The sequence below is a fragment of the Oryzias latipes genome, chromosome 2 (assembly GCF_002234675.1).
Source record: "Oryzias latipes chromosome 2, ASM223467v1".
NCBI classification, from domain to species: domain Eukaryota; kingdom Metazoa; phylum Chordata; class Actinopteri; order Beloniformes; family Adrianichthyidae; genus Oryzias; species Oryzias latipes.
Genome location: NC_019860.2, coordinates 11,169,588 through 11,193,833, shown reverse-complemented (window position 1 = coordinate 11,193,833; position 24,246 = coordinate 11,169,588). Strand labels below are relative to the sequence as shown.

Sequence of the window (24,246 nt, the reverse complement as noted above, 5' to 3'; positions counted from 1 at the left end):
ATGAAAACAAATGAAATGGTTTACAGAGTTAAATAACTTACCAAAACGAAAATAGATATGCATAAAACTGTTTTGGATTTTGGGAATTTTTTTTGTTTTGTTACTTTGGTTATGTATTAATAATATTATCTCACCTTTGAAAGATTTTTTTGCACATTTAAGTGGAAATAAATAAATCCGATAAATTTGAGATGAAATGCAAAATTTGACGTTTTTTGCATTTCGGAGTGAAATCAATCATAAGTTACTCATTTTGAGAGATGTTTCTTGCTGTGGGTAAAATGTTAGTGAAATGAATTGGCTCCTAAGCTCAGATGCGGGTTCAAACCCTTAGCAGCTATAGGTTCAAGTACCGACAGAACAGACACCCCTCTTTACAATTTCAACTAGCAAAATAAACACCCAGATTTTTTTTAAAATAATTTAACATTTTTGCAATTATTCTGTTCATACTTGTTCAGTCCTATTATACAAGAAACTAAAATAATGCACTTCTATATCCCCATAAAAAAGAGTGACGTTCTGGAGCTTAAACACACAAATCTAAGCAGCCATGATGATACATTTATATATAAATCCTGTCATTTTACATTTTGACATGTAACCCTTGTGCTATTCCAAGCACTTTAACATTGGGAGTGGGTCATCTAGACCCACTAGACAGTGCGCTGAACCTTTTTCCTTCAATGATTTGTGATCTTCACTGGTGTCCATGGATTACATGAAATCTTCTCCATCTTTATCCACCTTTGTCATGGTAGGGAGAACACATCAATGGTCATCTTGACCCCATAGGATAGCACAAGGGTTAAGTTCCTTATAAAGGAAAATCTAAACCACATGTGTCAAACTCAAGGCCCGCGGGCCAAATGTGGCCCTCCATGTCACTTTATGTGGCCCGCGAGAGCATACAGGTTTTGGTGTGTATTTATTCATATCTAGGGGGAATCTGACTTGAAATATCGGATTGGACATTACAGTTTTTCTCAGTCGCTTTAGTACAATTCTCAGATCAGAATTGAAGTTTGCAAATACGTGTGTGCATTTCTCAAAACAATTTGTACAAACAGCAAAACACTATGGATTTCTTGCAAAAGCCTGTAACGTGCTCAAAATCTTTAATTCATATCTCAAAACTAAGTCTTTATGTCATTGAACATGTCAGTGCCATCAAAATGTCAAGTCCTTGTGTCATTGTCTACGAACAAGACAGTCAAATTACTTAGTCATGTTGTCAATATAACTGTGTCCTTTAGAGGGAGGTTCTGATGTAAACTATGGCTAAAGTTTTGATGACAATTATTGTAAAATGTAAGTTACACCTTTTTTGTTTGATTGCAAGAGACTGGACAAGATTCACATTTACACTTTTATTGTTCATATTGTAATTTGTTGACAGACCATGTCATACCAACATAGAAAAAACCCACTGCAAACAGTAACACAAAGGGAAAAAAAGATAGGACAATATTCTGTACAACAGTACAGGCAGTGCAGTAGCAATTGGTGTGGTCTTCCTACACCTCTTGTCGTTCCTGTAAGTTAGGCCACAAATTTTCATCCACATCACAGAGAATATCCTCTCTTGCAATGCAGCGAAATATGTTTGTCACATTATGACAACTTGGTCAACCATTTTGCAGTTAATGACTTATACGATGAACTAATAACTAGGTATTTTGAGGAGTAAGACTATTGCACAATGAACTATATAATATATTTTGATCAACATGACATAAACAATTGATAATGTAGCAAAGAGCAGAGAATTGTACATAATCATTTGCATGGATGTACCAAAGCAATTGCAACTTGTTCAAAGAAGTGAGAAACTGCTTATATGATGTGCACAAGTGACATCATGATGTGAAGATTGAACAAATAGTTTTGGGAATTTCATTCTGATCTGAGAATTGTACTAAAGTGACTGAGAAAAACCGTAAGGAGTAGTTACATTTATTTTTCCTTACATTTAGTTACAAGTATAAGTTACATCTGGCCCTTTGAGGACAACCACTTAAGTGATGTGGCCCTCAGTGAAAATGAGTTTGACACCCCTGATCTAAACCCACATGTACCTGCAGAGTCCTCTTTACTGAAGGTCTCGTGGTTTGATGAAGTGGTCCAGAAAAAAAGACGCATTTGAACTTTCCTCCCCTAAATCCCTCATAATACCCACTTTGCTGCAGCTCCAGGTCACGTGGGTCAAAAGTGCTCAGAGAGATCAAGATCAACCCGTCAATCCTGCAATCAAGGACATTTTCATCTACATCCACTAAGAGGGAGTGGTGCGCCACAGGCAGAAACTAAACGCACTCTGTTATAGTTTCTGCGGCGCGCACGCGCCTCCTTCTCCTCCTCATTTCCGTGATCAGGAAAAGTTGCACGCTTGAAAAGGGGGGGCGCAGTGGGTTGTTTTACAGAGAAAGGAGATAACAGCGTGCGGAGCACTCAGAGCCAATTTGTCCCCATCTGGAGGGGGATCCAGAGGTAACAGCTGGTGTGCCAAACGCAGGATCGGGTCTTCTCCAGCGGGGTCCACATCAGTCATGAGGCTGCTCAGGGAAGGGCCGGCATGTGAGAATAATGATGGTCACTGATCCACTCTACGCGCTCCGCCGCCTCCACCCACTGGAATAAGATGCCACCGTGCCCACGCGCTTGGCATGCCACTCAGAGACTAACCTGGTATAAACCGAGAACAAATACACGCAGCGACGAGTTCACAGGAGAAGCAGCGAGGTAGTGCCCGGATTCAGAAAACGGTGCGCCGGGGAGACGGAGGCGCATAGTGGCGCGCGACGAGGAGAGGTGAGAAACCGGTCTGCACAGAGGGAGTAGCTGTGTGTGTTCAAAGATATGCTTTAGTTTACGGCAACACCTCCAATAAAAAGATCAATAAAAATTAAAGATTAATGGATAAAGGGACACACGTGGAAACGCGTTTTCCTATGTCAAGTTTGAAAAGTTGAGATTTGGCGCCAGTGAGGCGAAGCGCGCATCTAACACCTCCTGACGCGCCCCTCACAGGTCCACAGTGATGCTGTTCCTGCGGCCCCCGGTCCTCTCCGCGCTCCTTCTCTTTCTTCTCCTGCTCCTGGTGCTCCTGTCATCGGGACGATGCGGCGCAACGCCGCGTCACCGCGGCTCCGGCGCGCGCGGGGAGCGCTCCGGGGACGGACGCGAAATGATGGAGCAAGCTGGCCGCAAACACAGGAACCCAGTAATACTCACGGGACGCGGATTTAGGGGCAATGAGAGGAGGAACAGACAACACCACAGAGCGGGTCAGTACTGATGACAGAGCGGTCCCATGTTGGGATGTTTTTAACCTAGCTCCAAGGTTATAAAGGGAACAACTCAGGGACCAACTCAGGAAAACATAAATTGGGTTTAATAGAAATACTATAACCCAAAAGATTAGTTTTGCTCCAAAAAGTTACCCAAAAATATGTTCATATATAAAAAAAACAAGAATTTGGTTGGATAAATAAACCCTCATTATAGCACTATATGGTCCTTGGCTTTTCTGAAGTGGGTCCATTCCTTCACGGATGAACTAAGTACATAATGCTTGCTTTTTGGTTCTTTGCATTAGGAACCACTAAAACATAGAAAACTTTAGTCATTTACAGATTTAACTCATATTTTAATGTGGAATGTTCCTACAAATGCAAAAAATGTTTACCTTAAATTTAAAAAATGCAGGGCAGCCTCAATTTAGGCATCTCAGAACAGGTGGTACAGAAACAGCAGAAATGCTTCAGTAGAGACACCTCTATCCTTCAGTCATGGATGCTTAAGAACTTTTTTTTCCTTTGGATGTCTCAGATAAAACCCACTTAACCCATCAGATATTTACATTGGCTGCGCTGATGCAGTCGGAAAATATTCTGTCAACACCAGGAAAATAAGTCAGCATCTCACATAAACACTTTCATTTGGTTGTCAAACATCAGTGCTATAGAAAATCGATCTTCTCGCTTCTACTAACAGACCAGCAGGCCTGCACTGTGAAACCCTTCAAAGAAAACAAACACGTCCGTTTATGTTTTAATTCAGTTCTAAAATTAAAAATGAAACAAAGTGGGATCACATATCAGCACAAAAACAAATTGTAAGCATCTTCATTCCGCCTGTAGAGCACATGTTTTTGCAGTTGGCTTTTGCACGGCCGTAAAATAGTAAAAACCTTATAAATGAACTTGTTGTCTGAAAACGCTTGGAGCCTCAAACGTCTTGACTCCCTTTGTGGTTTCTTTTTTGCAGAAGTCCCTTAGGCTACTGTTTTCTATCTGAGTTCTTCCAAGTGGTCACAAAAATGGAGCAGGGTTATTCTGAAGCCATGTGAACTTTAGCTTTAGCCCTTTGCACCTGAGATTTAAAGGTGAAGCCCATGCAAGAATTTTCATTTGCTTTTAGTGTGACGATTAAAAAAGCAAGGTTGGTAATTAGATGAAGAGATAAAGTAAATAATTTAATGCAATTATCTCTATTTAAAACATTTTTGATACAATTGTTTCTGAAACCAACCATGCATCCATCTATCCATCCATCCATCCATCAATCCATCTTCTTCCACTTATTCGAGACGGGGTATCAGGGGCAGCAGTCTAAGCAAAAATGCTCAAACTTCTCTCTCCCTGACCACTTCCTCTAGCTCCTCTGGGGGGACCCTGGGGTGAACTCAGGCCAGTCGAGAGACCTAGTCTCTCCAGAGTGTCCTAGGTCTTCCTCAGTGCCTCCGCCCAGTGGGACATGCCCGGGACACCTCCCCAGGGAGGCATCTGGACCAGATGCCTGAACCAAATCAATTGGCTCCTCTCGAAATGGAGGAACATAGATCGACTGGTAAATTTAGAGCTTTGGTTCCTTAATCAGATTCCTTTGTCACCAAGACGGCCCGGCACAATGACAGCATAACAGTGGAAGCTGACTGGTGGACAAGACCCTAAGTAACTAGGGGCTTCAAACTCGGCTGCATGGCATGCTAGATATCCTGGCTCAATGAAGTGAACGGGCACATCATCTGCAAAGAGCAGAGAGGAAATCCTGTGGTTCCCAAACCAGACCCCCTCCACCCCCCTTTTGTGCCTAAGAATTCTGTCCATAGATTATGAACCGAACCGGCAACTGAGGAGCCCCCGAGAGCTTTTCTACTACCTCAGAGGCTTTAGCCTGGATGATTTACCCCTTAGTCCCCATCCTCTGCTTTCTCAACATACTGTAAGGGGTATCAGCAGGATTGAGGAGATCCTTAAAATATTTTTACCACTGAACCAACATTATCCACAGTTGAGGTCAACAGCTCTTTTTAGTGGTCCACTAAAAATTGTGCCAGCGGAGAAAAGGGAGGCACTAGAGGTTGTTTCTTTAACTACGCTGTTTATTTTGCAAGTGTAAAAGTTCACCTAACTCTGGTGCTAACTGTGCCCACATGTTCACTGGACGGACAATCTGACAAAAAACAGAGTTTTCCGAACAGCAAAAACTGAACCCCGAAGTGGAATGGGCACATTTCCTTTTTAGCACTTTACTTTGCCAAAATGTTCCAAAATGTCACCAAACAGTGAGTTTTGTTGATGAGTCCACTCACTTTTTAATTAGCCCTTGTGCTTTCTTAGATGACCCCACCCTTGCATTGACGTGTTATTCCTACCATGACAAAGGTGGATAAAGGTGGAAAGATTTCATGTAATCCATGGACATCAGTGAAGATCACAAATCATTGAAGAAAAAAGGTTCAGAGCACTGTCTAGTGGGTCTAGATGACCCAACTCCCAATGTTAAAGTGCCTAGGATAGCACAAGGGTTACAAGAAGAGTTCATAGTAGTTATGATTGAGAAAAAATGGACATCAGTGGAAAATTATTCCTTCTTGAAACCAGCCTCCTCTGGTCTTTTGAGGAACTGCATCATTTTGTACCTTCAAGTTTGTGTCAAATCAGGAACAGAAGATGTGGTCTTGGTATGGACCAAACGTAATGCCAGAGTGGACCAAAGTGCATAAATGTACTTATTTCCATTTCGGCTTTTCCCATTAGGGGTCGCCACAGCAAAACAATCTCTCCTTTGAGGATGAGTCGCATGGTTAACTTGGCAATGTTTTATGCCGGATGCCCTCCCTGACGCAACCTCCTCAATTTATCCGGGCTTGGGACTGGCACAGAAGCAGAGAAGGGAATAGGGAGCAGCCCGGATTCGAACCCTGGTTTCACAGACGGAAGGCGCTGCAAACCAGAACAAGCTAAACTGTCTCCCCAAAGTGCAGAAATGTACTAAAATGAGTAAATGGAGGATTAGGTGGACTAAGCCTTTTTTTCTTTGTATTCTTCCCTCTTGCTCAGGCAATACTGCTCCCAAGTGATCCGCATGTGGAATTGCAACCTTTTTCCGGGCAGTTTGGTTTGCTTCAGTCTCTACAACGCTTCATAGTGTTTGAAAGCAAACCAAACCAGACGAAACCGAGTCCACAGGACCATCCTACTGTGAAAGCAACTTAATGGGGCTCTTGACAGTGATTGTGACTGATTTTTATACTTCACAGACAGATGCCATCTAGCTGCACTTTGTATCCTTTCCCCATTGGTATCTCACCTATAATCAACAACAACCCAACAATTCAAAAAGGGTGATATCTCTTCACCCAGGAGAAGATCTGGTCTCACTTGGCTTTAAATAAAAAGAGGGACTTGGAATTTTACATTTCTTAAAAGCTGATGAGGCATGATGATCTTGAAGAAAGAGCGGGAGATAAGATGGGTTGCAGTGACTGCTTATAAAAGCAGCTGCTAAAGTATGGCTGGTTTGGCGATGTTTTCATCACTGTTTGTTGCAGATAATTGAATAAAGCCTTAAGAAATGGTCACCCCTTTGCATGGGGGAGTAATATGAAGCTAATATAAACTCTACAATCCCCATTAAAATGGATTTGTTTAAAATTTCAAGAACTCCTGATAAGGAGATCAGAACTTTCTGGAGTCTTAGAATTTATGGACCGTGCTGGTTGCTTATTTTTTACGTCACTTTTAAAACATCAACGTTGACCCTTAAACAAGAACTCAAGTATCTTATCTTTTTGACAGCCTCTGGTTTGATAGCATTGGAGTGTGTCTGATATACAGGCAGACATACTGCATCATGGGAAAAACATCATAGTTCAGATGAGGTCGTGACCTGAAAATCATCTCTATTCACTGTATCCATCCTTATTTAAAAAAAACAAAAAACAAAAACTCCCCATCGTTCCCATTTATAGCTCCACTGCTGACTCAACTTCTCATGAGGACGGAGATGGTTTTTTCGTACATTTTTTTAAGCTTAACAACACACGCTGACCTCCATCTTCTCAAAAAGTGATCTTTGTGAGTCTGGTTGGATTCTTCAGAGGTCTGTGCCGCCTGATACTGAGCGGTAAACTTTGGAGCTGAACTTTGTGTCGGAAACAACGGTTTTCTTGTGGGAGCAGAGGCACGCAAAGTTTTCCCCGGCTGTGTCACAAGGTCGACCATGATAGGTTTCTTCATATCCTAATTTTTCCAACTTTTTTTTTTCTTTCAACCCGCTGATGCGGGTGGTAAGGTTTTAAAAGCATCCAAATTTGTCAAGTTTTCTACTGACTCTTTATTAAGTGATTTTTAGTTCTTGTTATTTTACAGACATCATTGGGAAAAGGGATGTAAAAGAAGAGGACTTAAGACGGCTTTTTTTGGTGTCTTCCTTTAGTTGTGATTTGATGATTTTGGCATATAAACACAAAATAAAAAGCACAAAAGCACAAAGATAGCTGAGCTGCACGGGTGGTTAACCTCAACTGAACATCCACATCTGCAGGCATCAGCTTGAAAACAAATAAGCCTTAAGTTCTTTTTGACTTTCGCTTCATTTTAGGGAGACTTATAGATGTGCACATGCATAAATCTACTATAAAGAAAACATTCAAGTGATGTGATTTGATGACCAGAGCTTAATCCAAAGGGCCATTGTGTCTATATGTAAGACACTTGAAGTCAGTTTGTCCTCAGATGAAGACACCTGTTAGTTATTTTGGATAAAAGTCCATCCATCCATCCATCCATTCATTCATTCATTCATTCATTCATTCATTCATTCATTCATTCATTCATTCATTCATTCATTCATTCATTCATTCATTCATTCATTCATTCATCAATCTATATATCCATCCATCCATCCATCCATCCATCCATCCATCCATCCATCCATTCATCCATCCATCCATCCATCCATCCATCCATCCATCCATTCATCCATTCATTGAACCATCCATTCATTCATTCATTTATCCATCTATCCATCCATCCATCCATCTTTCCATACATTCATTGAACCATCCATTCATTCATTCATTCATTCATTCATTCATTCATTCATTCATTCATTCATTCATTCATTCATTCATTCATTCATTCATTTATCCATCTATCCATTCATCTATACATCCATTCATCTAACCATCCATCCTTCCACCATTCATTCATTCATTCATTCATTCATTCATTCATTCATTCATTCATTCATTCATTCATTCATTCATTCATTCATTTATCCATCTATCCATCCATCTATCCATCCATTCATCTAACCATTCATCCTTCCATCCATTCATTCATTCATTCATTCATTCATTCATTCATTCATTCATTCATTCATTCATTCATTCATTCATTCATCCATTCGTTCATTCATTCATTCATTCATTCATTCATTCATTCATTCATTCATTCATTCATTCATCCATCCATCCATCATCCACCCATCCATCCATCTATCCACAGTCAGGGTCATGGGGTTGCTGGAGCCTATCCCAGCTACTGCTTGGTGAATGTTGAGTACACCCTGAAAAAATTGCCAATAATCACCAACCACTGTGCAGCCCTTTGGATAAAAATGCAAAATTGCAAAGACCAAGTGGTAGAGAGATCAGTTTAGGATGCATCTGTACAACTTTCATAAAAACACTAAAAGAAAAAGAAAAATATTGAGGTGGGGTGTCATTGTGTCAAAAACGCTCCTGGCTTTTGGTGGATAATTTCTGCTGAATTAATTTTTTAGCAAATTAATAAACCGTATTTTTTGTGGAAATTGTTTCTCTTGACAAATATGTGAAAAACAGAAGAAAATGGACTCAGGGTTGTAAATTAGTGGTAAAGCCCTGCAAAAATGGTTGTTATTGCAGATATATATATAATTTTTTTTTTAAGTTGTTTTTTTTGTTGTTTGTTTGCAGAAAGTCACTCCAGAGATTCACAACAAAAGGAAAAGTTCATCATTCACATAACAGGTATGAACAAAGCAGCACATTAAGGAAATACTAAAAAAAAAAAAAATAGCAGATTACGGTATATGCTTTAAATGTGGGTTGGTGGAACTTTATAACCCTGCTGCAGGGCTCTAGTCATTACACACTGACAGCAAGTCGGGAGATGTTTTTGCCGTCTCTTAACGTGCACGTGACAGATTAAAAAGGTGTTTTCTGACAAACAAGAAAAAAAATCCATAGATTTTATATTGATATTGTATTTTCTAAGTGAAGATCAATTTGATTCATCGCTTTTTTTCCCTCAAGCCAAGGGTGTAGTTTCTTCTTTTAGCATTTATCATTCCGATCATCTTTTGATCTATTGTAAAAGCGGTCCCAGTGGTCTTTTATTTATGATTATTTGTTTATAGGAAAAACAACACAAAAAAACCCTGTGTTGTTTCCTAGGACATTTTCTGCAGAGCAGCTGTAGTTCAGTAGAAATTCCCCTCTGAGTTGCGGGCGGGAAGTGTTGGCGCAGAGTGTGCCCACCCCCCTTCCCCTCCCTGTTACAGAAAGCTCTCCGTTTACATGCTCTCCTGATAGCTTACAGCCCCTCACAACCCCAACTTAACATTAGATGTGCAGCAAAAATGGCGAGCTGTATTGGAGCTATCCAGCCGTCTGCTCCTGTTTTACAAAAATTTGAATAAAGAAATACTTAGACATGAAACGTTGAACTTAATTTTCTTTATATCTGCCCTTCATCATCAGAAAAATGCCTCAAGAACATGTTGAAAAAAAAAAGCAGCAAATTCCCACTTGCTCCATTCCAAACTTGTGATTAAATGGATTAAAAGCCACAATGTTTCTGAAAGTTGTGGTTAAATGCAAGTGATGATGCTTTTGTTTCAGTCATTAAAAGATTTATAGCCCACCTGAGAAAATTGTTACTTTATTCTTCCTTTTGCCCTCAGGTCCTCTCTACTTCGACCCAAAGTGCCGGAAACAATTTTATAGACTTTACAACAACACCAGGGAATGCACAGTACCAGCTTGTGAGTATTGGTTGTTTAAGTGTTTGTCGGTTTAAATCTGAGAATGTGCTTCTGAAAAAAGACCCTCACTCAAAAAAGTGCAGTTTTATTATCAAAAATTGCTGTTAAAAACACTCAAATGCTAAAAATATCAGGCTACACTGAAAATGGGAATAGATCTGATCTGTTTTTTTCCAAACGAAGTGCAAATTGAAGTTTTAAAGTATATACATTTTCCACATTATAAAAGGGGCACCTTAAAACCTTATTTAACCCTTGTGCTATCTTAGATGACCCCCCCTTCCATTGATGTGTTCTCCCTACCATGACAAATGTAGATAAAGGTGGAAAGATTTCATGTAATCCATGGACACCAGTGAGGTTCTCAAATCATTGAAGAAAAAAGGTTGAGAGCTCTAGTGGGTCTAGATGACCCAACTCCCAATGGTAAAGTGGCTAGGATAGCACAAGGGTTACATTAAAACGTCAAAAAAAAATTTTTTCTTGCTGAAACAAGGTTTGGTGTTATTGTAATAACAGTAACACGGCTAACTACTTCCAAGGTTGGGAGTTACAAGTATTGTTAATACACTAATGCAGCTAACATATAGCAATGGCAAAGTGTGTTTTTTTTGGTGCTGTTATGCTATTACATTTTTTTTTGTGCAATTAGACAATCATGACCTGTTATTTATTAGTCTAATTAGACATTGTGGCGCAGTAAAAGACTAAAATACAACTAAAAAAACGGCTTCATGAAGCTTTCTTATTAACAGACTTCCAACCTTTACTTTTACACCAACAAGGTTTTTTATTTTTTTATTTTGAACAATTAAAAAAAAAAAATAGAAGAAAACATCAGGTCAAGAGTTATCTAATTTAACACATAAAACGTAGGAACACTTTTCTGAGCAATCCAAAATATATTGACCACAAACTTTTTATTAATACCATAATTTTTAAGTTGACTTAACCGATCAGTTCTATGTGGTGTACCCCATTAATCTATGATAACGAACACATTGGGAGTTAGCATGTGCTGCATACGTGCACACCAAGACAAACGCTGGAAGGCAATGTGTTTTCAACTGAGTTCAAATAAAATGTTCATGCAAGTAAACAGTTGGATCCTTGTTTGTATTAGAGTACATATAATAGTTATAGATTCAAAATGAGATTAATGCAATAAAAAAGTAAAAATAATGCTCTAATTTGACTCTAATACATTAAATGCAGTGACACCCCTAGTTTTTTTATGTTTAACTATCAAGGTTAAGAGTTAGCATAGTTGCATTAACGTTATATATAGCAATATCAGTTTGTTTTTTATGTGTTGCTAACAAGGTTGGGAGTTAAATGGATTCTGCTAACATGGCTAATGTGTAGCATGTCACAAACAAGTTCTAGAGTTCATGTGAAAACGGTTAATAAAATCTGACTGACAGACTTATTTCCGACTCTTTTGTCTCCCAAAATGCGCCTTATAGTTCGGTGCGCCTTATATACGACATAAATTCCAAAATAGACCATAGGACACAAAATACGGTAGTTATCTTAAGTGTGGTCCTCCGGGGCCTCCATCTTTCATCACCACGTCTGAACACAGCTGATTCAGCTCAACATAAATTTCCGCAGAGACCAGATAATGACAGTCATTATATGTCAGATGTGCAGGTAAACATGCAGGATGGTGGGCCCTGACGACAAAGAAACTCTTGTTTAAAATGAACCCTGGATCAATAAGAATTAAACTTGACACATTAGATGTCCTAATTTACATGACTTTAAATGCAATTACTTGCTGCCGGGCCGACTCCTTTCATTGTCTGCTGCTGTGCCTTGTCACTGCAGAGTTGGAGATCCACAGCAGGATAAGGCATGTTTTAACACATAACTGCAATACCAAACACAGTTATCAATGTAATCGTGTTAGGACAGCAGCAGCTCTTATGATTTTAAATCATGCATGTCGTTTAGTGTTTGTGTTGGAGATTTCAGAAGTGCATGTGTGCACAAAATGTGTGTACATCTTTCTATCTGGAGATTACTATCCAGTGATTAAGGACATTCAATGCTCCCTGCACGCTGTATTTCTTTTTAGAGTGATTTTTCTCTCTTCTTACTTTAAAAAACTATATCAATATAAGTGGTTACATGTGAATGCAGACTCAAGACATTTGATGTTTACATTTTGGTAAAGGAGATGCACTACAGATCTAAAAAAAAAGAGAGAGAGATTATCAGAATGTTGATGTTACTCCATGATCCCAGGATGAGTTTGCTGTAAAATCAGTTAGTCAGCCATATTAAATCATGTCAGTAAAAAGATTCACGTTTACTGCAGTTTTATTGAACATTTATTGCATTTTTTTGAATTGTTTCTCCTGAAATGCATGCTAATTACATATTCGTGTAGACTTCTCAAAATGCTACAACAAAAACCTCTTAGCAAAATGCTGAAATAATTAAGAGCATTTGTTAAAACTGGTAAAGCTAGTCATAATTAAACAAGCACTCTAGCTTTTTTTTCAAATATTAAACTAGATAATAGAAAATATTGATTGATTTTATTAGAAAGAAATGTCGTTTGTTAGTCAAAAACACAGATTTTCTGTTTGTTTTTAATGAAGTTCATTAGAGAAAGTCTCAACAGTGTTAAGTTTAAAATAATAGGAATGTAAAACGCTTGTTCAGAACCCACCCAAATTGGTTTTTGCAAACGAAAAACAAAACAAAAAAAACAGTTAATTTTTAGTAAAGTAGATTTAAAAATCTCAAGCATAACTCTAACCACGGGAGTGTGGGGTATCTGTAAACTGCAGTCTATGCGTAAAGGCGGGGTGCGCCATGGATATCAGTTCATCACACACAGGGACAAACATGCATCCAATCCCAATGGGCAATTGGTAGACACTGCGAGAAAGATGGTTGGCTGATGCTTTTTTTTTATTTGTAAATATGTATTCTTTGTGATGACCCACGATTGACTCACACTACCTTCTGATTTCAGTCGATGTATTGTCACCACTGTTCATCCAACCTCCACACAGAAAGAAACCTCTAGAGAGTTGAACTCGGACCTACAGTACTTGATGTAAAATGTTGGTGGTGACCTACTCGCCTGAGCAACTGTGTAAATGGAAACACTAGCTTCTAAGAAAATAGCAACATTTTTATCTAAAGACACAAAGATGTTGCAGTTGGAAAACAGCTTCAGGGTGACAGCGAATCTGAAACCGTAATAGCCTGAACTGAACCGATCTGTGTCACTCAATGGAAACTGAAAATGGTTGAATTGGTCCAACTCAGTTGATGTGCAGATGAAGTCTAAGATTATAGATATTCATTGCACTTTAACACTCTGCTGGATTTATTTAAAAAAATTGATTTACCTTTTTTAAAATCAAGATAAATATGGAATCTGGCTGTGATGGTTGGTGTCCAAGGAATGCATTATACCAACAATGGTTGTTCTGACATGTTGGCAGGATAAACAGCTGACATCACGATGTTTGGCCTTTTTGTGGTTCTAGTGTTTCTTTTTGGACAGTTGTTACACTTCTCCCCATGCAGCCGTCTTTGCGAGTTTTAAGAGCTCGATACTGAAAAAAGTCCACAAAAAAAACAAAATGCTGTCCATGCAAGACGTAAAATGAAAAATGCCAAAAACGTAGAAACTGCGCAATCATTCCTGTGTGTTAAGGATGTACGTTGTGAAGGCAGCTGCATTTTTTTTCTGTCAAAGGGGAAAGTTACAGGATACGTTCAATCTTGTCTGTCGATTGTTTACATAAATCTGACGGATTATTGGCTGATGTCTGTCAGACAAAAGAGTGGAAATAGTTTATTTTGGTTCCATTTTCTTAGCTTTACCACAGGGTGTTGCTGTCATTGTGGGTTTACAGAAAAGACTTAATGTACCGTGTTAACAATGAATAAAGCAGTGGAGGAGATTGCACTACCTGCCCCGGTTTTGCCATCTAGTTGTCTAACTCGATGGTTTCTAAATACACAACTTTTAAGGGTTAGCTGATCCTAAAAGTAATCATTTTAAACTGAAGTTTTTCTATCTCTTTCTTTTTAAGCGTATACTTATATAGCGCTTTTCTACCTTCTTCAAGTCCCATTCACCCAGTCACACACCCATTAACGCACTGGTGGTGGCCCCGGTGCTGAACACTGGAGCCAGCCTCCCACCAGAGGTTCAGTGTCTTGCCCAAAGACACTTTGACACATGGGTGTGTCGAAGTGGGAATCGAACCTGCTATCTTACGATAATGGGTCAACCGCCCTGCCGCTGCACGGCCGCCCCTTTTTTAGTTTGCCTCTGTTTTTACATGTGAATGTAAAAGGTTTTCCACTATCACTTTTACTCCAACACCACCTCGTTTCACCTTATGCAACCAGCCTCCCTCATAAGTAAAATGTTTGCTTTGCTGCCAATTTTTTTTTTTCCGTAACTTAACCCTTGTACACCGGAGCTTTAGAGTTGAATCACCGTAACTCTACAACCGTTTACAAGATTAAGGAAATTCCAACGGCTTCTGAAGCAAAGAAAAGCGGATGTGTTGCCGATGTGCACCACTTGGCGAATACTTGGATGGTGCTTTTCTATTTTACTTGAAGGCCCAAAGCACTTTACAGTCCCATTCACTCACACACACGCATTTTCATTCACTCACTGATAGCGACTTATATAGGTGCCAAGCTATAACCACCAGGAGCAATGTGAGGTTAAGTATTTTGCCCAAGGACACTTCGACATATAGGTAGGCAAGGGAGGAACCTGCGATCTTTCAATTAGAAGTTAACCCCTCTGGATATGAGCTGTTGGATGTCAGCGCAGCGCAAACCTTCTTATCACTGCTTCAGTTCGTAAAGCATGCGTTATTTCGTGTCGCTGGCGACAGCTCTGGTACTAATTGGTTAACTAAAACAGAAATACATTTACTGTACTGCCGACTCATTCACAGACCTTCTGACATGGTTTCTTTTCCAAAATGAACGCAACTTATGGCTGCCTATCTTCAATTACAAAGTCTTGTTGGAAAACAGACAGACCGATTCATTCCTACATTAACTTTGACAAAGGGTACATTTCAATGCAGAACAAAGATTCATCAAACACTGTTTTGGCTACACTCACAAGTCTTTGAGTTTGGTTTTTTTAATTTTTTGGGAACTTACTAAAAATTATACACAATTAATGCAACAGCTGAGGCATTAATTGTGTATAACAAAGAGTGTTGATTGTGCATTAATAATACCCAATTAATGCAACATCTGAGGCATTGCAAGGCCAAATTGCGTCGTATCAGAGATGGGGACTTGGAATTGAGACTTGGACTTAAGGTGTACTCAGAGTGGACACGTTTGGTCCGAAACAAATTTTCAGGAGTACACCGGGACCCATCTTTCAAGGTGGCCTCAGTTTGTTTTCAATTGGACTGAGCTCCGGTTCGCTCTGAGTTTTTCTCAGTCTGAATAGGCAAAAAATGTTGTAACCTGACTTTGATGCGGTCATTTAAAATTGGTCAACGAAATTTCAAGTTTGAATAAGTGAACCATCCCGACAGGACTTTCATTATTTGTTCTTGCATTGCTTTACCCCGCCCTCATAATTCCTGGCCAATGACTGTTTTCTAGTCACAAGCTTTTGTTTACAGGATTTAGTTCAAAACAGAAATGTCGGGTTGAAAGGCAGTCTGAATATAAACCAAGCGCAGAGTGCTTCCTCATCACCTCTGTCAATCAGGGATGGTTTTTTGGACCTAACAACAAATTGGATGTATAGCTTTGTCAAAAATATCTTGGCGTGCAGAAACACAGAAATTGTTCTGCTGTGGTCCTCAAAAACGTCCCATAATACTATACCTTCTTAACTAATCTTTAAAGTTTTGAGTAGGTTATTAAGGATGTCAAGTTATGGACTGCTTGGTTTAAAGCAGTAGTCCACACCCTTTATTGCACCACTATGGAAGCAATTCTGTGACATAAATAAAAAGCAAAGTCAAAACCAGAAATGCTTTTTCATTTTCAAAATGAAGCTGCATTTTTTGACTCAAAAATAAAACGGAAAAGCAATCCACCAAAATGCTTTTCATTTCCTTCCTCAACACTACTTATTCTGTCACTTAATTAAAATTAAAATGAAAATAGTATTTGACATTTAATTTTTAAGACATTCTCTGGTACCACAGACTGGTTTAATGTGGCGGATTCATGTAAAAGAAATAAAGTGATACAACTTGTATAAAAATTGTATATTTTTAAAATGGTAAAAATGTGAATCCAGTGTATATTGAACTTTATTAGCAGTGTCCTTGCAACAAAAGAGAGCCGATTGCAGCTCATTATGCAGAAAAGGCTTTGTAAATGATAATAAACAACCTGTCAACTGAAATCTAAATTTCTAGTATGACTTCTATTACCACCTGTATAACACCGGAGCATCACAACCATTACTTTCTGCTTGTACATTGAGAGTATTGCTGCATGTCTTAAGTAAGGGTTAATGGCCGTGGAAGCCTGAACCGTCCTTTGCTTCCGCGAAGTGCATTAAAAAGTAGTAACCGCACACTTCGAAGGCCATTAACCCGCTTATACCATGGTCATTTACAAAAAAAAATATTTTTCAATCAGTTTTAGTACTTTATTCTTGTTTTTTTTTCGATTTGGATCACTTTTCTCATAAACAGCGTACTATATGTTACGTGATGCGGCGCGATGCGTGATGCGCCGCATCACGTAACATATAGTACGCGTCGCGCAGCACCACCGCTGCAGTCAAGATTCGGCGATATATATATGCTGATCGTCCCGATGGGTTGAATAAAGCATCAATTCAGAGGGAAAGTTAATCGCTTACCGCTTGTTTTTGCCCAGATGATGAAGCAAAAGGTTGTTTTACAGAAGCCGGCGCAGTGATACAAATCATTTAAGCTAGCCGACCGGAACTTCTTTTTTCACCGTGCGGTTATCAGGTTTTAACGCATACCCAGCAGCCAATCAGAATCGAGTATTCAACCGGACCATGGTATAAATATTATTTAATAGTATGTGCCATAACAGAGATGTACATTACTGTAGCTACAAACTTTATGATACCACTATAGCTAAAGTATAGAGTTGGAAATCTGTAAGTCACAGCGATGACTTTATTAGTTTCACCTTGCTCCTATAAAGCAGGACTTTTCCCCTCATGTTTGTTTTTTTTAATACTTTTGTAATGCAGCTCTAAAAGGCCTCCTAAATTGCCCCTAAGAACTAATAAAGTTTATTAAATTAGCAGTAATCGATCATAAGCAGCAGTAACAGTGATAATTTCTACGCTTTGCCAACATCTGAAAAACTGATCCTACTTTTATCACGTTGAACAGCATTTGCTCAGGACCAAGAATTTAAGGAACTAACTTCCTGTCTTTAGAGTGAGTCCATCCTGGTCCTCGTGATCCTGCAGCTGGAGGTCTTATCTGCCCTTAGAAACATTTCAGTGCCTCTTTTTTCTGTCAGACATAAACACTCTTTGTTTCCTTTCCCCTGCAGTTTATAGAAGATGTGCTCAACTGCTGATTCAACTGGCGAAGAACCCTCGTTGTGCAAAGAAGGCATCCTGAGACGGTGAGATGGAGGGTGATCGCTGAAGCTAACAGAGCAAATACCGTAGACACTGTTCTGCTTAAGGCTACATAAGGAAAAGTTAGTTCCACCGGCACACAGGTCAAAGTTCAGACATGGAGAAAATAACACAAAGTCCTTCCCTAAGAAAAATAAGAATATTTCACACATTCATTCTACGGGCTTTAGGCCAGTATAGTCTGATGATAAAAGGAGCTTGCGTTGTGACCAATGTTCAAGACCAAACTCTGAATTACATCTTTATCCAGAAAATCTCAGGTTGCACAGCAGAGCGGCTGGCAAGCAGCTGTTTCAGTGCAGACCACAAGACCGCAGAGGAAGAACATCAACATCTCCAACACAATGGCATCTTTGTCTAAATTTGAAGCAATACCTAAGGGAATATGTACTGGGGCTCAACCATAAAATGACCCCTACAGGGACGGAAGAGGTTTCAAGGTGACGAGAACATAAAAATCATTCAGCAGTGCCCTAAACAAATCTGAACACACATTGTTTAGATTAAGGATGTTCACATTTTCACTTTAGTTAAAACGTGAAACAGAAGCAGAAATAGAAGAATAACGGAGACCTGTGGAATCAGAGCAGCCTGGAAAGACCTCAAGTGTTGAATCTTTGGATGTCAAAGTGAAAAAAGCTATAGGGAAAATAATGCTGTGGGGAAAGCCAACAAGCAATGCCTGTGGGTGAAACAATGGGCAAACCTATACGGGGCATGCAGGATGCCTGGACAAAATATCAAGGTTGTACACCACTCAGTGAGCCCGTAGACCCAAAACATTTGTGAAAATTTTTCTACTGGCATGCTGCAGGTGACAGGTTGTAGTGAACACTTATGCAACACGCAAGGATAATTGAGGTTGAAGTAGGTGAGACACAGGCGTATTGTACAGATTTTTGAATTATTTGACCCTAACAAAATCCTCCAGACTAATAAGTGGGCAATTCTTGCATGCAGTCTGGCTGTTAGAAGTAAGGAAATTAGAAAATCAAGGTGAAGTTTGTATGACCTTTCTATGGATGTCCTACAGGCACCTCCGTATCACGCTAACAGCCTGTGCATGCGCATATACAGTGGGACAAAAAAAGTATTTAGTCAGCCACCAATTGCGCAAGTTCACCCACTTAAAAAGATGAGACAGGCCTGAAAATTACATTGTCTGATTTTTAAAGAATTCATTTGCAAATTATAGTGGGAAAAAAGTATTCGGTCAATAAAAAAAGTTTAACTCAATACTTTGTTATATTATCTTTTGATGGAAATAACAGCAGTCAAACTTTTTCTTTAAGTCTTTACAAAGTTTTCACAAACTGTTTCTGGTATTTTGGTCCATTCCTCCATGCAGATCTCCTCTAGAGCAGTGGTGTTTTGGGACTGCCGCTGGGCAACACAGACTTTCAACGCCCACCAGTGATTATCTATGTGGTTGAGATCTGGAGACTGGCTAACCACTCCAGGACCTTGAAATGCTTCTTACAAAGCCACTCCTTCATTACCCGGGCAGTGTGTTTTGGATGGTTGTCAAGTTGAAAGACCCAGCCGCGTTTCATCTTCAATGCTCTTGCTGATGGACGGAGGTTTTCACTCAAAATCTTACAATATATGGCCCCATTCATTCTTTGCTGTACACGGATCAGTCGTCCTGATCCCTTTGCTGAAAAACAATCCCAAAGCATGATGTTTCCACCAGTAGGAATGGTGTTCTTTGGATGCAACTCAGCATTCTTTCTCCTCTGAACAGGACAAGTTAAGTTCTTACAAAAGGTTCTATTTTGGTTTCATCTGACCATAGGACATTTTCCCAATCCTCTTCTAAATCATCCAAATGCTCTCTAGCAAACCTTAGACAGACCTGAACAAGTGTTTTCTTTAGCAGGGGGACATTGCAGGATTTGAATCCCTGGCGGCGCAGTGTGTTACTGATGGTAGCCTCTGTTAGTTTGGTCCCAGCTCTCTGCCGGTCATTCATTAAGTCCCTCTGTGTGGTTCGGGGAGTTTTGGTCACTGTTCTTGTGATCATTTTGACCCTTACGGGGTGAGATCTTGCGGACAGTTCCAGATGGAGGGAGATGATCAATGGTTTTGGATGTCTTCCATTTCCTAATAATTGCTCCCACAGTTAATTTCTTCACACCAGGCTGCTTCACTATTGCAGATTCAGTCTTCCCAGCCTGGTGTAGGTCAACAATTAAGTTTCTGGTGTCCTTAGACAGCTATTTGGTCTTGGCCATAGTGGAGTTTGGAGTGTGAGGATGTGGACAGGTGTCTCTTAGATATATACAGCCAGTTCAAACAGGTGCCATTAATTCAGGTAACAAGTGGAGGACACAGCATCCTCTTACAGAAGATGTTATAGGGTTGTGAGAGCCACTATTCCTGCTTGTTTGTTGGTGACCAAATACTTATTTTCTACCATTGACTACATACTTATTTTCCACCAAAATTTACTGGTAAATTCTTTAAAAATCAGACAATGTGATTAATTTTTTTCACTTTTTCTCTCATAGTTGGTGGCTGACTAAATACTTTTTTGCCCCACTGTACATGCTGAGTCAGTAAGGAGACAGTACTCGCACCTTACTGACACCTACTGACTCTAGTGAGTGCAATATAATGGCACTGTAGCACATCATCAACTGTACAAAATAGGTGCGTGCAACTTACATTATCTTTACAAATACTTTGCAATACACTTAACCATGGAGATGACAATGGTATGTTTCATTTTCATGACATCCCTTGAGGTGCCCCCACAAGCCTCAAAGGAACTGTAAAACACACCTTCACTCCTCTGAAGATGCAGCCGCTCTTCTCTACAACCCTCCACAGGCCCAGACAGCGCAGAAACCCGCACGGGTGCATGTGACTAAGGCTTTAGTTTTATTTATGTCTCTGTTCCAACACACCTGACACAAATTCAGAATAGATCAACTGAAACATTTTGTAAGCCAAAGTCAGGCAAATAAGGACCACTGTTTTTTTATTTATTTTTTAAGTAACAACCTACTAAAAGTGAGGTTTACAAACATCATTAAAGTCAAATCATAAAAATGAAATAGTAAAGTAAATTTGTATATCAAACATCTGGATCATAATGTTACGGAGCCCGTGTCCTGACATGGAAAAAATAAAACATATCTTGTTCCCACGAAATAATATTCCGTTCCCACGTAGCACTATTTTGTTCCCTCGAAATAATTAATCCGTGCGAACGAAATAATTATTCACGTCATAAGTCATTCATAAACACGGATATGCTCTCCGTCCGGCTGCAAAAGCCGCTTTCAGCAGTAACTTCAGGGTCTCTGTCACCCACATTCGTTCAAGAAAAGAAAAAAAAAACAAGAATGATCAACTCATTATTGTCTCAATGAATATAAGAAAAATGTCATAAGATTTAGGATGCCCAAGCTTTGTGCTTTGCCATACCGCAGCGATTCACCTGACATAGCTCCTAGCTCCGCCGCAGAGCTCTTTTGCTTGTAATGCCGGCAATCGGGCAGCTGCGGTATGGGATATTGTAGTTTAGGGTCGAATAGGAATAATAACATTCAGGACTTGTCTTTTATTAACATACTCGTTAGCAGTCATCTTGTTGACTACATGCTACCTAGCCCATCATTAACTTGTCATTCACGTCATAAGGCATTCATAAACACAGATTTGAGCAATATTTGGATTCACAGCAGATACCTTCACATTTCTGCCTGTGTGTGTCTCATTACATTGCACAGAAGACATGGATGATCTTTAAAGATCAAATTTATTTATTTATTTATTTTAAAGAAAACGGCATTTGCAGCAGGACGGAGAGCGTACCAGGATGTGAATGAACCCAGACATGAAAACGTGATTACCAATGCTTTTGTTTTTTTTTAAATAAATAAATCTGATCTCTAAACATCCTCCGTGTCTTCAATGCAATGTAATGAGACACACACAGACAGAAATGTGAAGGAATCTGCTGTGAATCCAACTATTGATCACATCCGTGTTTATGAAGCTAGGAGCTAAGTCCGGTAGGCGAAGCAGCAATCCGTGTGTATGAATGACATATGACGTAAATAATTATTTTGTTTGCAAAAATTACTTTTTTCGTGGGAACGGAATATTATTTTGGGGGAACAAGATACTGTTTCGTTCGCACAACTTAATTATTTTGTGGGAACGAGATATTATTTTGTGTTCTTCTAAAAGGTTTTCTCTGTTTGTTTTCTTACAGACTTTGGACTAAAGAAGCTGCTCTGACAACATGTTGGAAATTGAGCCCAGAAATGTGTTGATTTCCAGCTACTCTTGTACCCCATGTGGAAGAGTTTTTACTTTTGTCTAACTGATATGATGCAGGAACTGCTTGTTTTTTGGCAAAATCAGTTCACTGGTTGGTATTTTTGACTCGCTTGCAGTCGTCTGGAGTAACAGTCCTTCACTCCCTGATCATGTCTCAACCACTCAGTTAAACTTCTGCTGGACACTAAGAAAATCCAGAGTGACAGGAAGCTATTCGTCGTCAACTACAATCAACTTTTCTGCAGCAACTTTCTGTTTTTTTGGCTTTGAGAACTGCAGCTCCACATCAATTCTTCAAATGTTGTTTTCAGTGTTTTTCTGGATTTCCTTTACAGATGAAATCAGCCTTAATCCTTGATGTCAACCTATTAAAAGTTAAATGGGACATGCCACACTAGAGTGGCCTATAATTCTAAAGACTTTCCAGTATATTTATGTTGTTGAAGCTGCCATACTGTGTGCAATATGTACATACTGAAAGAGGAATAAAGATACTGACTTGATACAAATGTTTGCAAAACTGAGGCTTTTTGTTCTTTTCTGATCAGCGACAAACCTGAAGAAACTTGTTTCAGTTTAGCCTGTCAGGGTGCCTAAAAACGCTTTAGGTCAAAGCTCTCTTTATGATGTGTCTGTCGGTAAGCTTTGGCTGGATGTTAAGTTTAACTTAAACCTTTTTTTAGTTTCCCTTGATTGGCATCAAAAAGATTCCTTTAGGTTTAATCAGCGTAGATGGTGTTGGGTGTGGCGTGTTGAGTGACAAATATTTTTGCAACATAATTATATTTTAATTATATTAAGGGCTGCTGCATTGTTTGGGCTGTCAGAGTAGATGTGTTAGTGTGAACGCTGAGTCCAGCTGCATTTATTCTAGCTGTAGTTTCCTGCACGCTGAGTGCAGTTAGAGCAAAATTAATAAGTATTTGATCCTTTGCTGATTCTTTTTGCCTGCCTAAAAATAAACTGTCAGTCTTTCATCCTAATGGATGGTTCATTTGAACATTGAGGGATAGAAAATCCCAAGGAAAATCAAGAAAATAACTTTAAAGAATTAATGTAGATGTGTTTGCGTAATCATTGAGGGAAATACATATTTGAACCCCTGGTAACTATTACACAGAACCAGTCAATCAGTCATACTCTAAACTCTCCAACATGTGAAAGAGCTAAAAAGCTTTTAGTTGATTTGAGGGGGAAGACTTGCACAAGAATGGACTACAAAACCACAAGCAAGAAGTAGGGGATAAGGTGGCAACTGTTGCTGCAATTGTGCAAAAATACAAGAACATGACCATGGACCCACGTATAGGTCTGGAGCTCCAAACAAGATCTCAGCTGGCGGGGTTCTCCTGATCATGAGAACAGTGAGAAATCGGTCTAAAACAACACAGCAGGAGTTAGTTGATTTTATTGGATGTTTTTTCTGCACAGGTCTACTCCACTGTTTCAGTGGGAGGATGGATGGAGCCATGTATCTTCAAAGACTGAGAGAGAAGCTTCTTCCCTAAGGCCAGGGGGCTTGAAATTTCTGAGCATCAGAATCCAATGGAATTGCATTAATTTGGTCAATAGTTGAGGTTTGGTAGTTCAAAGACCGTTAAAACCCTGATGTTAAAGGGTAAAGGCCCTTTCAAACTTCTCCCTTTTGAACTCTAAAACTTTTTTCAGACATCTAGCAGTTGCAGAGATAGCATTAACAAGAAAGACACAACGCTGCATCATTTTCATATTGGCATTTAAAAATATACTGGTTTTTATGGTGACATGTAAAGAATGAAGATATTTGGAATAGTGGTTTTATAGCACAGAATTGTACAAAGTTTTAAATTAAAATACGAACTAGTAAAAGGCGAATTTTGTCGATTTTGTTTTTAAGAAGTTGTGATTAAAGACATGAAAGGAAAAAGTTAAATCAAGTCAAAAGAAACTGGAAGTGCATGAGTGACATTTAAAAGTGATGTCATTATTGACTTTTATTGTTTGACTGTTACTAAATATAGCATTTTTCCACCAAGCCG

The 24,246-nt window shown here is 39.3% G+C and overlaps 1 protein-coding gene across 1 annotated transcript; it reads left to right on the top strand.

Moving 5' to 3' along the window:
• Nucleotides 1-2,380: 2,380 nt before the first annotated feature.
• Nucleotides 2,381-22,737, top strand: LOC105355529 (ALK and LTK ligand 2-like). The gene is made up of 6 exons (XM_023964431.1): nt 2,381-2,811; nt 3,031-3,287; nt 9,251-9,304; nt 10,240-10,320; nt 17,845-17,919; nt 22,161-22,737. The coding sequence occupies exons 2-5, from the start codon at nt 3,041-3,043 to the stop codon at nt 17,913-17,915; spliced, it is 453 nt and encodes a 150-aa protein (XP_023820199.1). The 5' UTR covers nt 2,381-2,811; nt 3,031-3,040; the 3' UTR covers nt 17,916-17,919; nt 22,161-22,737.
• Nucleotides 22,738-24,246: the final 1,509 nt, after the last annotated feature.

Coding starts and splice junctions, on each gene's coding strand:
- LOC105355529 (XM_023964431.1), top strand. CDS start 3,041: ATGCTGTTCCTGCGGCCCCCGGTCCTCTCCGCGCTCCTTCTCTTTCTT. Junction 9,305..10,239: donor GTTCATCATTCACATAACAG/GTATGAACAAAG, acceptor TTTTGCCCTCAG/GTCCTCTCTACTTCGACCCA. Junction 10,321..17,844: donor GGAATGCACAGTACCAGCTT/GTGAGTATTGGT, acceptor TTTCCCCTGCAG/TTTATAGAAGATGTGCTCAA.